Raw genomic sequence first — 16,147 nt, forward strand, 5'->3', positions numbered from 1 at the left:
GAATATACAGTGCAGTATAAACTAACTGCACATTTCCAACTGTTCCTTTCTCCCTTACAAAACTCAAGGATAAAAAGCGTCCTGTTGGATTACTTTCAATCTTCTGATTCTCCAAAGGATAAAACTTTATTACGCCATAAACATCATCGCTGTCCTGAATGTAAAACAAAAGCTGCAAAACAGAAAACAGCATCACTTACTCAATGCTACAATTAATATACACCACAGTTTTCACGTTTTCATGAAAGTATGTCCTGACTGTCATCATACATTTTTATCGTTAGTGAATTGGCACTCAAGAAAGAAATCAGATTGACAGCCCCAAAGTGTTGCTTGTGCACAAGCAGCACACCACTGATAGCAGCAACTTTCCTGCTATGCCTCATCTATGTCAGAATGAGCTTTGAATAACTGATTTTTGGTTCAGCAGCCAAAGTGAATAATTTGAATATATTTCAGACTGTGAAAAAATCATTTAATTCACCAAATTCATTCCAATCATATGTTCAAAAAGCAAAGTAGGGACCTGAGTCACAGAATTGTCAGTAATGCTAATTACCCCTTATTTAAAAGTTCAGAGGTTAGTCTTAATCACTAAGCCATCCTCTTGAAGCTGTTACTCTGTGTAAAACATTCCAGTACCTACAGCAAATAAGCAAGTGAAAATAAATGCTCAACCTTCTCTTAGCAAGCAACCAATCAAGATAGCAGTTATGCAATGATATTTATGATGGGAATATTCTAAGCTAAATGCTACTGCATTAAATAGGTCTGGCCTTATAAAATATGTTAAGCCAAAGACTTTGGATGTGGCTCTTTATACTGAGAATACATCAGCTTGCTTCACTTAAACTCAAGCACAACTACTTCAATTTAGCCAATCCACCAAAACTGGTGGATCCTAATCCTAATCCTACTCCCTAATTATTATCTATCACCTCCTCAAAACAAGTTCTGAAATCAAACTTACCTCAGATGGTTCGCTGACTTCTGCGCCTCCCTGTATTGTATGAGCTAAGAGCTTCAGAAGATAGGGCTCTGCTTCTTCTGGTATGTTATCATCAATAATGGTCAGTGAAAGTGTGACCAGCATCTGTCCTTGATCAAAATGTATCTCCCCGGTCTCTGGAACAAGGTCTGCAGTCACAGGTGACAGATCACTGCTATTTCGAGTTATGACCCAGGTCACAGAAACATTTCCATGTGTTCCACCATTTCTTACGATCGTGATCCCTTCAAACCTGTGGTTTTGAATGAAAATAAAAATCTGTAACATGCAATTATAATTAATATCGGTTTACTTAGCTATCTGTTCCCTGGAAGATTTATACTGACTTCAGTGGAATCGATATTAACTGCTGCTACTGACATTTGAGTCAGGACTTAAAATTTGTGAAATCATACCACAGAAGTAGACTTTTCTCAGGTTGCTTATTCATGAGATAATATACATAAAGACATGAGTAATATATCTAAAGACATTAGTTAAAATTTATTTTGTTTACAGTAAGAAAGATACTGAGAAGAGGAAAGTTGGCATGTTTATATTTTTTCTCAGGAAAGATGTTAAATTTCAGAAAACTTTTTCTCAACTAAATTTCTACACTGTTTTATGGACTATATCAAAATACAATTGTCAGGCATGAGTGTTTAAATAATGATTTTATTTAAAATAAAGTGACTCAACTATTTGCCTATGCACTGAAATATAATTTATCAATATTTGTGATTATGGAAATGTCACGTTTCCTGTATCTGTGTATAAGAAAGAAAAAAAAAAAAAGTGAATATTGAAGTGCTGGGCTCTACATACTAGAAATTGTTCATAAAATCATAGGTTGATACATTACCTCTTTCTCTGGGGATGAACCACCATCACTAGCTAGCAGTGGACATTTTTACTAAAACTGGCAATATTGTATAGATATTAGTTCTGCTTGTAAAGATTTGTGTGGAGATTTGTTTTTAATTTATCTGTAAAATTACATGTATTTAACTTTTTTGGAAGTCTATGGGTATTCAGTACTTCACAGAAGACACTCACCACCATTTTTTAACCAGAGACTGACTTTAAATACAGTATAGACAAAGATTTACTGGGAAAGGAAGCCTGAAATATATTTTCCACTTGTATGAATGGGTGTGTGGCCGCATCACAACTTCACTGATCCATCTTTTAGATTAAGGGTTTTTCAGTATTTTGATAATGTCATTAAATATTTACAGTTCTCATATATAGTTCATAAATATTAAAATACTTCTGCATAATTAGACATTTTCTCCCTTGAAAATTCTATATCGTTTATAATAATTACACAGTAGGTGATTTCTATATTAATTTTTCACTACTGATTTTATAATTACTGTCAGTGAAATCCTAAGGATGCTTTACAGTGCCAAACAAATCCCTTAACATGACGAGATACTGTTTGAAGATCTGTAGTACCTTGAAATTTGGTCTTCATCAATGATAACAGTTTGAGTAAACAGGATACTGTTGATTGAAAGCACTCCATAGGGTTTATCATTTGGTTGGATGGTGACGTGAACAACAGATGGATTAACCAAAACAGCATCTCCCTGTAACGTGTCCTTAAGGAGCATAATTTGGAAGGTCTCAGCAATTTCTGGTATGGCATCATCAAGGATCTTGAATTTCATATATACTTCATGAACTAGAGGTGTGAAGACAATAGTTGTATTTGGCTGAAGATCTAGGAAGTCTAAATTGAGCTGCGCATGTGCTGTTGAATTCCCAGTTATGATGGTGTAACTGACGGAGACTTCACATTCATCAGGTCCAATTAATTTTCCACTGTCATCCTTACCACGAATCACTTGAATTGTGAGCATTTCGACTTCCTCAGGCACCATGTAAGTGCTCTGAGCAAATCGCACAGGGCTGTCATTTTTCTTAATATTAATCTGAACAGAATTCCTTGTGGTGTTGATTTCAGCCCCTCCCTCCACACTCCTGAGATGAACAACAAACAATTCATCATTTTCAGGTATCTGGAAAAATAATAGTAGCAACAGGGTGTAAGTCCCATTTCAAATATAAGCAGAACACTTACTTAGAAATATGTTATGTATATTTAGCAATAAAGGGAAATAATATAAACATTACAACCCTTTTCACATTAAAATAAACAGGCAAAAAGAAACTCGCTTGCAACTTTGAAAATCCCTTCTCAAAATTGAATGTTTCCATTTTCTAAGACATACTTCTATGCTATGGAAATATGAAAAAGTGGGAAAAGACAAAAAAAAAAAAAGGGCAAACAAAAACTAGGCAAGAATCAGATGAAGCTCTATCTTTCCAACTAGAGAGTGTGAGGAGATCCAAACTCAACTTGTGGAAGTTGCTCTGCTTGGACACAAGTGTTCCTGACAGTTATTTAGTCTGACATCTTTATTTGCTGATGTTAACACCATTTTACATCTATGCATGCCTGAAAGAACAGAGGAACAACATATGAACACAACCTACCTTGGCCCTTTTGTTCCTATTCAACGGGAAAAAGAACAGTTCCTACTTTCAGACAGACTCACATTCCCAGCACAGCTTCAGTCACAGCTCTGAGAATGTGCTTGCTGATGCTTATCTATTAATTAGACTTTGGCATTTCTACATGTGGTTTGTTTAGAACTGCACTTTAGTTTTAGCTCTTTAGTCTCTAATAACTGATGCAGCAGACAAAAAAGAAGGGTTTATAAGCCTTGAATTGCAGAATTTAATATTTTTTACTTTATATTATTACATTTTATTCCCCAGTCTTGATAGGCTAAGTCTGTTTAACTGGAAAATATCATTATTTTATTAATACAGAGAGATTAGAAGGAAATATTTAAATATTACATAAGATCCTCACATCTCATTCTTGTTGTGGACTCTCAGAAAAAACAGTATTATTTGCTTCTGAGATAAATTCCACAACAAAATTGCTTATGTGTTACTAATGGCATTGCTTTGTTATAGGGCTGATGAATCCTTTCCATGTAGTTCTGTTTACTGAGCAAAAAAAGTTCAGAATTCCTTGTGGTCCAATATTTCTTCTCTTTTTACACATTTGTTAATTGGCCACCCTTAGATCCTGTTTCAGGGCACAAAGGGTATGCACGCCGCTGTCTTTGTAGCTGAGGCCAATTTTGTCCCTTGTTTGACTTGTGGCACTTAAACTTGCATAATATTATTGACTGATGCAGGTTGTTTGTTTTTTTTTTCCAGCGTGAGATTTGCAAGCTCTCTGTCACCTCTCTCCTACACTACTATTTCCTATTTTATCTTATTAAAATTGATGTTAACTTACGCTTGTTTTAGTTCACTAGTTCATATACTGTCTTGCAGTACAAAAATACGCATTTGACAGTCAGAACGTACATGCCATTTTAGTTGCAGATAAAATCTTAGTATCCTACATAAATAAGGCATTGTGGAGCTTTCAATTACATCATGATTGACCAATAAATACATGAGTCAAACTTCGAATATAATAGTATAAATGATTTCCAGTGCTGCCTTGCCTCTTTAATTTTCTCTTAAAGTTGCAATTATACTTAAAAAGGAAACCTGCACAGGAAAAGTACTATAAATGCAGAGCTGTGGAAATCAGAACTGCAGTCCCCTACCTTCTGTAAGGCTGCACAATTCAGAAAAATACTTGTTTCATTGGTTTCCCTAACTCAGATCCTAAAAGCTCAAATTAAGTTCTGACAGTAGTGTTACTGGATTCTTGTGAACTCTATCATCATCATCATCAATAAAGGTTTTTGTGCAAAATTCATCTTTCACATACACTTGTGAAAGACTTTCAAAGAGTGGAAAGACGTTGACTAGACACACCAAATACAGATCAAACTTTTAGAAACAGAAGTTTGAGAGCATTTCTCAGAATAAAAATAAATAAAATCACATCCTCCCAAGAGAAAAGACCCTAATAATTTATTTCTGTGTGTAAGTCACTGAAATATTACATTGAATTGGAAAGAGATGTTTCTACACTTCAGCACCCCAGGTTGGCACAGCCTCTTAACACTAGAGTATCAGTAGAAATGTGGAAGGACATTTTTTATAACTAAGAGTAAAAAGGAAACAAGCTGCTTTACAGTTCTGTGCTCACTTCTGAGACACACACCTTTCACCATTATTGTTTTCTTATGAATTTCTTACTAAGTTGTTTTGTATCATATATACTTATTTTGATGTCTCAGTTTTCCCTCTTAAGCTTATTATAAAGGAAAAGAAAAACACAAAAGAAAAGTGCAGGTAAGAAAAAAGGAAAATCACAAGTTGCAAATTAGAAGAATGTTTTGTTTACTCTGAGATAAAAAGAAAGCCTCACAACCTATGAGTTATGTTGTGTTTTTTTTTTGTTTTGGTTTGGTTTTTTTGTGTGTGTGTTGTTTTTTTTTTTCAATTGGCCAATCTGAAAACAGAAAAATGTTAATTATCACCTAGTATGCATGCTTTCCACAAGACTGCATGTTTGTTTCAGGAATCTCATCTATTTTTAGGATTTTTTCAAATATGTTTCTACCCTGAAACATATTTGAAAAAAAAAAACCACAAACAAACAACGACAAAAAATATTTTTGAATCTGCCTTTTCCCTGTGAATCTTCAATGTGTAATATTCTTTCTTTAGTGACAAAGATAACATGTCTGCTCAGCCAGGATATGCACATAAACTAAAACTATTCACTGATGAGAATTAAAGAGGGAGCTTGGAAAGAGTAAAAATAATAGACCAGAGAGCCAAAATTTAACATCACTTCATCAAATAGAACTGCTTTTAACCTTATTTAAGCCAAGCCTTTTTGTAACTTATTACTCTAAGTCTTTCCAGAACTTCAGTTAACCTTCTACGTATCAAAGCCTAAGATGAAGTCAGCTTGTTCCTACCTGATCATCAAGCACTGTTAAATTATAAATCAGCTTTGATCTCCCAGGTGTGAATGTAATATTTCCCTTAGCTGGACTTAGGTCTTCTTCAGCTGGGTTTGGACCATCTTTTATCTGCAAAGAATTGATTTGTCTGATGAGAAGTCTATAAAGCAGGAATACAAATCCAGTGCAAGTACAATAACCAATATGCAGTGTGACTTGCATAACAAATGACTATCTGTTCAGCCATCTCCAACTTACAACTTACATGAACATTCAGTTGTGAAAATCTGCTCTTTTCTGGCAGACAGTGTAAGTCAGAACAACCACTCTGAAGAAATCCCGTATTTCCAGAATAAGAGGAAGAAAACTACTTCCATATAGGCCTATGGGGACTCTTTAGTATATTCTGATGCATAACTGACTCTTTCATATTACAGAAAGGATATTCATGCAAATTCAGTTTGAATCAATAGTATTTCATAATAAATTCCAAGACAAAGTAATAGTACTTACTGGTTTTGTGTCCCTTCTATCTTAACTTGTGATATTAAAGATACTAAATTTAACAGTCAAACTCAAAATACTACAAAGCCTCTTAAAGCCTCTTACATATGGGATTTTTTGGTTTTAGAACATTTTGTAAATTATTTTTCAACATACATATATAATGATGTGAGACAGACCTAAGTAATTGTCCAGAGAGTAAGATTTACTGTACCTTAAAACAAACATATTTGCAAAAAATTGCACAGAGAATCATATTCAGTACTTTAACTATTCATGCTATATTTAGTATTAATAAAATCCAGTGCAAAGCTTTTCTGGTTTTGACAGGTCTAGACTAAAGCTTTGAGGTCTAGATTAAAGCCTTACCCTATAGGACCAGGCAACTAGTACAGAAATATCTATATGAAAGATTTTATATATAATTTTAAAGTAAATAATAGAGTCTGAGCTAGATAAGAAAAAGAAAGCAATGAAGTCAGTAATTGTATCACATTCAAATCACATATGTAAATAACAGGATAAGTATTCAACATGATTAATTATTTCAAAAGCTTCATTTGCAGGGGATTCAAGATAGAGATCAAGATACAGATGATTATAGATACAGAAATTCACCAAATCCTGAGCACTCACAGTTCAAAGTTGGGATAATCATTAAAGACTCACTTGAATATTTGTATGTAAAATAAATATTTTTTAAAAAAATTAAAAAAACTTAGATAAGACACTTCTTACATACTTAATATGCATTATTTTCTAGTAATACATACTGATGTTGCCTCACGTACCTTTCTAAATGACAGAATATACTCGGTTTTCTCTAGTACCTCTTAACGTTAAACAGTCAATTAAACAGTCAGATAATTACAGTATTTTCTATATGACGGTTAATATGAATCCCTTTTATGAAACAGATCTACCTAATGTAGATGTAGGTATTTTGTCCTTCTTCCCCTTTTGCAAACACTTCAATAAATTATGATTACAGCCTCTCAGTTTAATCCAACAGACTACTGTATGAAGTCTTTTGGATAAACTCACCTCAAAAGTTATGACGACCGTCCCATAGGTTCCCCTCTCTCTAATTAGAGTGAGCGGCACAAATTCATTTCTGCCCCTGGGCTCATTCACTGTGATTAAGGCAGACTAATGAGGAAGAAAAGGAACAGACAATCAGACACAGATCAAATATCACAGCAGAATGAAGAAACTGTTACCATAGAAATATCAAACTCCCACAGACAAGTTAATCCAATCCGCAAACCAGTCCACTGATGGCATACATTTCCTAGCAACCAATTAGTTCAGCTAATGAAAACCTTAAAAGATTTCAGATAAAAATGTATCACGTAATGCAATTTGTGTGTTTTTGTTGTTGTTGTTGTTTGTTTGTTTCTGTAAATGAACATAGTCAACATACACAAAGCACTGACATATCATCACTGGTATTTTTAGGAGCTCCTACACCCATTAAAAATAGGTTTTCACCATCATGAAGTCGTTTATTAGATAGCTAGCTATAAATGTACTCAGGACAATCATTTAGGTCACTGGTCACTTTTTTAGGCTATTGTAGGTAACAGATTTTGAAGATATCCACAAATCCCAGAAGCAGCTTGGCTTAGTACTGTGGCTCTAACATTTTCTTATGTTCTTATGTTTTTTCAGAGAAGTCCTATACAAAATTATATTGTCAGAATGCTGTCAATACGGCATAGCTACTCGTTCTACTAATACAACCTCTGTATTATTGCAAATATCATCTGCTGGAGTAACAACAGCATCTTATCCCAGAGGGTGTTATAAAATGCATATATTATGACAATGTTCCCTCAGCTTGTCAGTCAAGTATAATAAGGCTCACTACTGATGGTAAAATGTATATATTCTCAAGATTTTCAAATCACATTTTTACCTTTAACTTTCCTAGGGTATTATTCCTCAGTTTCTTCCCTACTATATTTAGATCTTGACTTATAGATGAGGGACAGTGATACTGAACAACTTTAAGTAAGTTTTATCTTTAAGATGAGCAACATTGATATCCATCCAAGTGCGAGGCTCTCAGGCTATTTCTCAATACCTAAAAGCATACAGTAGTATTAAAGCTGTATATATGCATGAATTACATACATATGTATGAATTACCTCTAGAGACGGTTTAAAAGATGTAACTCAGAATCAGTTTTCGAGGGATTCAGTTGAATAACTAACCAGCATCTTTGAAAATTTCACCTTTATGCTTTATAAAATTTTCATATATACCATATAAAAAGCCATACCATGTTAAAAGAAATTATTCCAAAGGCATTGTCATTTGATAAGACTGTTACAGTGACAGACTTGGGTGAGCCAAGCTTTATCTTTGCAGACGGTTTCTAAAATTAACAAAAAATAAGATATTAAATATGGTAAATATAGGCAAAAATAAAAGCATCTTGATTTTACTGTTTTAAATATTATTCTCTGAAAATTGTACATCTTTTTATTAAATATTACAGTAAAAATTATTTAAAGCAACAGAATGCACCAAAATAATTCTTCCTTATTTAGGAAGTATATTCTATATGGTCAACAGCAAAGTGAATGAAACAAACCTTTCGAATGATTACTTACAGTTTGGCAATCTACTAGGAATAGGGAACTAGGTTTGAAGCATGTAGGTCTGCCAAGAACTCAAAAATTATTCTTTTTTTTCCTAACACTTGTATAAAACTGAAACTTTGAAGCTATTATGTGAAGTGAGTTATCAACTAAAGGAAACTTATTATTTACAGTGTTGTAAAAATGAGCTACTACATTTACATGTCAAAAGAAGAAGGAAAAATATAGACTTCTACATTCACTGCCAACATTTCCCAAAATGTATTAAAAGCATAAAATTTTTCTTTACAGAACTGATTTCAAGCTTAGTCATGAACTGCTACCTTAAAAAAAAAAAAAAGAAAGAAAAAAAAAAAAAAGGAATGCAGGCTCCTCATAGAATGACTCACGTGAGATAGAACCATATGCACAGATTTATCAATATGTTTTTTAAAAATGTTTGGTTGTTCAAAGGGAAGTCTTGTTTACCCTCTGCAGGACTGGAAATCATCCTGCTTTTTTTGCTACTTCCACCCTTTCTTGTAGGTGCAGTGTGTAGGAAAACAGGAAAGGCTGACCCTTCACAGTCTAATTCCTTGGCACTCCAGCACAACACCTTCAAATACCAACAACTGAATGCAGCGTTTGCTGAAGTTTCAGACTATGTCTATACTGCACAGCAATGTCACATAGACACCCACAGGAACAACAAAACTTTCTTAAAAGGAGCAATAAGAACCATCCTGGCTAGTCTCCAAATTTTAGTTCTTACCTATTAAGACTCAGACCCACAAGCATGACTGCACAGAGTTCTACAGAATACCATTCATTTCTGTCAGATTACATAGCATTTTCTGGGCAAACGGATAAATTGAAAAACTTAGACTTACTGGTAATGTCAAGTAAAATGTGAATGTCTCATCAGCCTCCGGAAGATCGTCATCACAGACAGATATATACACTGTTCGGTTTGTTTCTGTATCAGGTATAAATGCAGCCGCATATGTGTCAAAAAAGTCTCCTGTATCTTCTCCATAAAGCTACAATAAATACACAAGTGAATGACATTTTCTTCTTCCCCTACAATCTTCTTTAATATTATTCTGGACTAATTATATGGATTTCATGCACTTTTCTATGCACATGATTCCTCCCACTGTTTACCCTGCCGTTATACAATTTATTTCTAGACAGAAAGTACAAATAATAGCCCCTTGTATCCATGCTAAGTAACCAGAAATAACAACACTTTATTCAGAACCACTTATGATGTCCTTCCTTAAAACTGGTTGTCTTTTGCTTAATGTACCATAGGACCAGTTTTTAATTAAAAGATTGTTCTGAGCACAGAGCTGCACACCATGTATTAACTCACCTGAATTAAACTTACGTTAAGATGCAACTGTCTTCTGCTTTCCTCTCTCACTCTAGGAACTAGAAGGAGCTTAGGAGTTTAACCTAAATTAATGTTTAGATTGCCAAAGCTGGGCAAGCTGAATTTTAAAATGTAAAGCTCTGCTTTCACATCATTCAACAAAAGAAAATTGCACCAAATCAAATATTAAGTAAGGTGCTTATAGGACAGAGTACAGAGCCAGTGGTGTCAAGATTGGCAAAATCTGTAGGCTAATTTTACAGTTTGAAGCTGAGACTAAATGGCATAGTCCTCTTCATCTTACCTGTTTTTGCAAGATTTTCTTGACTGTGACCTGATGAACTCTCAAATTCTCCAATGCATTCAGTAAGTCATTTCAAAAACATCCCCATGGCTGCTACACCTTAAACTACCACCCTTATAGGCACTGATAGTTTGAACAGACCACTGTGAAAAAAGCTATTCTTTTTTTGAGAATAATGAAATTAGAATTTCAGTGAAGAGAAAACAAATTATAGTCGATATTTTTGTGTCTGTAACCTCTCACTGGACATTTTGGTAACTGTATTTTTAAAGTATCTGAGCCAACACTAGACCTACCAAAAGACTTTTATGAAAATGGATTTTTACTTTTATTTTTCTAAAAGAGATCAGGTCTAATACAGAAACTAAGTTACTCTGTTTGTTATGGCAACATATAACACTACTTTCAAACTAAAATCACATTTTCTCAAGGTTTCCTCCTTAGACATTAATAAACTCTGAAATCCCTACAGATCAATTTCTATTCATTGTGATTTTTAAGGTATGTATTTTTCATATTCAGATACAGGAGAATAAACTGTATCACAGTGTAGATACACAGTTTATTTTGCCTACCCACTGAAAAGAATCATAAGCAGCACATCTCTGCTACACTGCTGTGTTGTCCTTACTCACACCCAATAGCATCTTACTCCATGCACATATAGTTTAACACACTCTAAAGGGTTTAATCATTTAAATGGAGTACAATTGAAATCATGGTTATTAACAGCTAAAAGATAAAATCAATGATGTAAAAATAGTAACTCTGACTTCTCAAAGAACTGACTCAAAAACTGGAGTAGCTATTAAAATCGTAAAATCATGGAATAACAGAATAGTTTGGGTTGGAAGGGACCTTAAAACCAACTCCCCTGCCATGGGCAGGGACCCGTCCCAGCAGCCCAGGCTGCCCCCAGCCCCATCCAGCCTGGCCTTGGGCACTGCCAGGGATGGGGCAGCCGCAGCTCCTCTGGGCAGCCTGGGCCTGGGCCTCACCGCCCTCTGAGGGAAGGATTTCCTCCTAACATTTAACCTAAACCTGCCCTCTTTCAGTTTAAAGCCATTCCCCCTCGTCCTGTCCCTACACGCCCTGACACAGAGTCCCTCGCCAGCTTTCCTGCAGCCCCCTTTAGGCACTGGCAGGCCGCTGTGAGGTCTCCCCGGGGCCTTCTCTCCAGGCTGAACAACCCCAACTGCCTCAGCCTGGCTCCATGGGAGGAGGTACTAAACTGCAGGTTCTAGAGTAATCTTGAAAAGGAGAAGTCATTACGTAGATGCATTTTCATTATGAATGCACAGCTAGCATTGATATCAAACTTTTTCCTGAGCAGCTTGAGCTGGCTCCTTCAGGAAATGTTTAAACCGTTTTCTTGACACCACTGACACTGACAAAAGGAATTTGCTCAGTTACAGAAAATGGGTTTGGCTTATCCAAACCGTAGAATCACGGAATATCCTGAGTTGGAAGGGGGCCACGAGGATCACCAAGTCCAACTCCTGGCTTCACACAGGACCACCCAAAAACTACACCATGTGTCTGAGAGCATTGTCTACACACGTTGAACTTCATCAGGCTCAGTGCCGTGACCACGTCCCTGGGGAGCCTGTCCCAGTGCCCGACCACCTCTGGGTGCAGAACCTTTCCCTAACCCCCAGCCTGACCCTCCCCTGTCCCAGCCCCATGCCGTTCCCTCGGGTCCTGTCGCTGTCCCCAGAGAGCAGAGCTCAGCGCCTGCCCCTCCGCTCCCCTCGTGAGGGAGCTGCAGGCCGCCATGAGGCCTGCCCTCGGCCTGCTCTGCTCTGGGCTCAACAAAACCAGGGACCTCAGCTGCTCCTCGTACGTCTTGCCCTCGAGACCCTTCACCATCTTTGTTGCCCTCCTTTGAATGCTCTCTAATAGTTCATGTCCTTTGTATTTTGTATCACCCAAAACTGTACACAGTGCTCATGGTGAGGCTGCACCAGTGCAGCGCAGAGCGGGACAATTCCTTCCCTCAAATTGAAGCACTGTCCCAGTGAAGTACCACATTCCTTTTTGTTGTCTTGGTACAAGCATAAGCAACATTCAAAGCTTCAAAAATACATTAATATTCAGTGACGATACAACTGGCATGGTTTCTTACCGACACAATCGCTGTGACGTTAGCAGGCTTCCCTGTTCTCTCGATTACAAGGCGTATAACGGTTGTACTTGTTTCATTAACTACAAATTCTGTTTGTCCACTGAATTTCACTTCTGTTTCTCCAGATGTGAAATGAATGAGTAGCAATAAAAGCAAATAAACTAATAAAGAATCAGAGGGCATCCCTATAGAGGAAAAAAAAAAAAAAAAAGGAATAATTAAAAATAAATTGTGTATCTAAAACATGTAAAACAACCTCTGTTGGCCTTTCCAATGCAGTCAACCTTTCGGGAAGTGTTTCTGCAAATCCTTCAGGTACTGTGATTTTCTTGTAAACTTCAGAAATGAGACAAAAACAAGCACAGGTCTCAGCCATAATCAAGTTAGATAGCATAATTATCTTCTGGATTCAATTCTGTTTTCGTAATTTTCATCTAATGATATTCCAAAAAACATACATCAATGTTTTCCAAATGGAGGAATAAGTAGCTTTTAAGGCAAAAAAATATTTAAAAAAAAACACAACTGTTTTCATATCTAACCAACAAAAAATAGCTTGAGGGTTGACAGTCCAATACTTCTTTTATTTCCACTTTTTTTTTTTTTTTTTAAATCTGGTGATTCTCTTTAGAAATATAAATGAACTGGCATGAAAGGTGAAGACCTGGATGTTTGTGGTCATCTCATAGACCATTTTTGACATTTTATGGACCATGAAATGTTCTTAAATATTTACATATTTACATGAGATTCTTTTGACTGCTTCTCTTATCTCCTGATTCTTTCACATTCTCCTGTCATACAGAATCACTGTGGCACATTTTAATGTGATCGTAACCTTTGCACAGACAGATATTTATTTTTATTTGTTTATGCACAATGTCTGGTTTTCTTTTCTCTTAAGATAAGACAACTTACACTAAGGTGGTTTATCTTTCTTACATCATAGATCAATTACATGATGTAATACACATTTTTAAGTTCCAGTGAGGTCATCAGGTATTGATACTCTTAAATATGCATTTTTAAGAGGCTTTGGCACAACAAACTGCAAACAGATGCTATGTTATGCAGAAGCTCATATTGTGTACAGTGGGGATCAGAACTAAGCACTTGGATGTGGAATGGAGCAAATTTCTGCCATGAGATTCTGAGCAATTAATGAACAAACCAAGAGAACATAAAGACCAGAAAGTATTGTGGCATGGATCTTTAATGGAACCAGTTCTTTCAGCAAGTTTCTTTTAACTTGCAGTCACAATTTTATAATTTTAATTTTAAATCTCTGTACAAACAATACAAATAATATTTGTGTAATTACATTTAAATAAATTGTCACTTTGCATAAAATTATGCTTCCAAGTACTGTGTTTTTCAGGTTAATCTGTCAATGTCAATTGGATGGATTGTACAGAACATACTGCATATCAATTATATTTAAGCTAAGCTGTGTTAGCAAGAACTCATCCTCATTACTTGTAACAGTTAATGAAAGTGCAGTCAGAAATGGTCAGAAGATTTTGTAAATTTATGAAAATTTCTGAAAATTACTGAAACATATTTTTTAAAGTGTATGTCAAATTTGTAATCAGAAAACACTTCAGATCCAGTATGGATTTTAAGTCTTATATGTATGCACTCAGATAACATTTATCTTCTACTGAACAGAGAACAAACTAGTCATCAGACAACTAAAATTATCAAAGCTTCAGAAAGAATTCAGGACTTTCTTTCTTCTTACAATAAATTCTGTCTGGATAAGGGTTAATTCTACACTGTGGGGATTAGAAATAAAACTGCTTTCAGACAATTAAAGAACAGACACGACATAAGTTGCAAATACAGACAAGAACACTAACAGTGTCTCTCAGAATTATGAGATTGGTGGGATGACAATATCAGCTGACTTTAATTACTTGCAATGAAACATTCACCTAGCTCCACTGAACATCACTGAGGGAATAGGTTAGCAATGAAACTCAGTGCAAAAAATCAGGGCCAACCATTACCTCGATGAAAAATTTTACAACGTACTTAAAAAGTGTTTCATTATTTCCATCAAGAAAGTCACACAGTAAAATAATTTTACTGCAGAACTTCACACTGCTACAAACTGAACTTTTATTACTGTGAACACGGTCATTCAAGATCTCTATGTTTTTTTATTAATAAGTAAATGCATAACAGACTTTCAGGAACAAAGTTTTTCCTACACGGTGATCTCTGTGGTGATGTTAGTGCAAAAAATGATTACCATAAGAAGCAAAGATGAAAAATACATTGCAATAAAAATCAGGACTTAAAATCCTCCGCATCTCAAAAGCTGACTCTATTAATCTGCAAGATATTTTTATTTTTTTTATTTTTTTTTTATGTGGAACTGCTCAGAAAAATACAAGCCTTCAAGCCTGAAAGTGAACAGTTGCATAACCTTTGTAAACTCCTAGACAATTACACTGTCTGCAAATGCAGGCATCATCCATACTAAACTGAGGAATTTGTTGACCTTTTAGCTTCAGCTGTTACCTTGTCATAGACTTCGCAAATATCTTCCCACGGTACATGCTTCTAGTAAGTAATACTGAAAACATGATCCTTCAGGGCAAGATTACAAAGTTTAGGATTACTTGAATTCTATTACTTCTACTAGAGAGCATTCTAAAACTATAGGATTACTCCTGTGGAACACGAGAGGTTTCACAATCATACCATCAATTATTTAGCTGGTGTGTATTCTTCCTTGTTACATTATTTGTACTAAGATTTACCTTGCACAGCCTGCCAAAAGTAGTTTTTACTCTACTGACATAAACTCAGCTTTGAAAATCATTATTACTTTTTTAAAAATGATGTAATATAGTAAATACAACATCAGAAAAGATTTAGAGAATGCAGAACAAATTTATTCAAATAACCAAAAAGATATTATAGGTCACAGTATTTTATTTTATTAAATACCAACTCAATTTGTGTACTAAATTCCTGGTTTTGCTACACAAATTTGTATTGGAACATAATTTGTTCCGTATGAATTGCAAAGCATAGAGTTCAGCAGAAGCCTTTGTAAAATCATGGATTAAAAAATAACTCTTCCCCACCTTCCTCACCCCAGTATATTGCTGATAATTTTGATTTTTTTCAAATGAAGCTGAAACTGTAGTTCTTGTTCACTGCTAAGTTTTGGTAAACCATGCATTTGGAGGTAAACCATGCATACTCAGATCGCTTCAGGGTAGGTACCTGACAGCTTTGGCCAGTTTTTGAGGGAGGTAGCTGCCTGGGTACCTTCACTTCCCTTCGCTGATCTTGTTTTGCAAAACTTCTGGGCTAGCTCCAAATACAGAACTGCTTGTCACTACCAGCTGAA

At 35.4% G+C, this 16,147-nt stretch overlaps 1 protein-coding gene across 1 annotated transcript in view; it reads right to left on the reverse strand.

Moving 5' to 3' along the window:
• The window catches only part of LOC310891381 (adhesion G-protein coupled receptor V1-like), a gene marked incomplete at its 3' end in the record, with an annotated part of 36,969 nt that extends 20,913 nt beyond the window's left edge, over window positions 1-16,056 (reverse strand). The window contains exons 1-9 of the mRNA XM_083853654.1: window positions 16,021-16,056; window positions 12,781-12,965; window positions 9,867-10,016; window positions 8,676-8,771; window positions 7,435-7,539; window positions 5,902-6,015; window positions 2,447-3,012; window positions 971-1,241; window positions 59-172 (exon numbers count right to left, since the gene is read on the reverse strand). Coding sequence (XP_083709780.1) covers window positions 59-172; window positions 971-1,241; window positions 2,447-3,012; window positions 5,902-6,015; window positions 7,435-7,539; window positions 8,676-8,771; window positions 9,867-10,016; window positions 12,781-12,963 — 1,599 coding nt within the window. The 5' untranslated portion in view covers window positions 12,964-12,965; window positions 16,021-16,056. The remainder of the gene's footprint in view (window positions 1-58; window positions 173-970; window positions 1,242-2,446; window positions 3,013-5,901; window positions 6,016-7,434; window positions 7,540-8,675; window positions 8,772-9,866; window positions 10,017-12,780; window positions 12,966-16,020) is intronic.
• Window positions 16,057-16,147: the final 91 nt, after the last annotated feature.

This window comes from Anser anser (assembly GCF_964211835.1).
Source record: "Anser anser genome assembly, contig: HAP1_SCAFFOLD_270, whole genome shotgun sequence".
NCBI lineage: Eukaryota > Metazoa > Chordata > Aves > Anseriformes > Anatidae > Anser > Anser anser.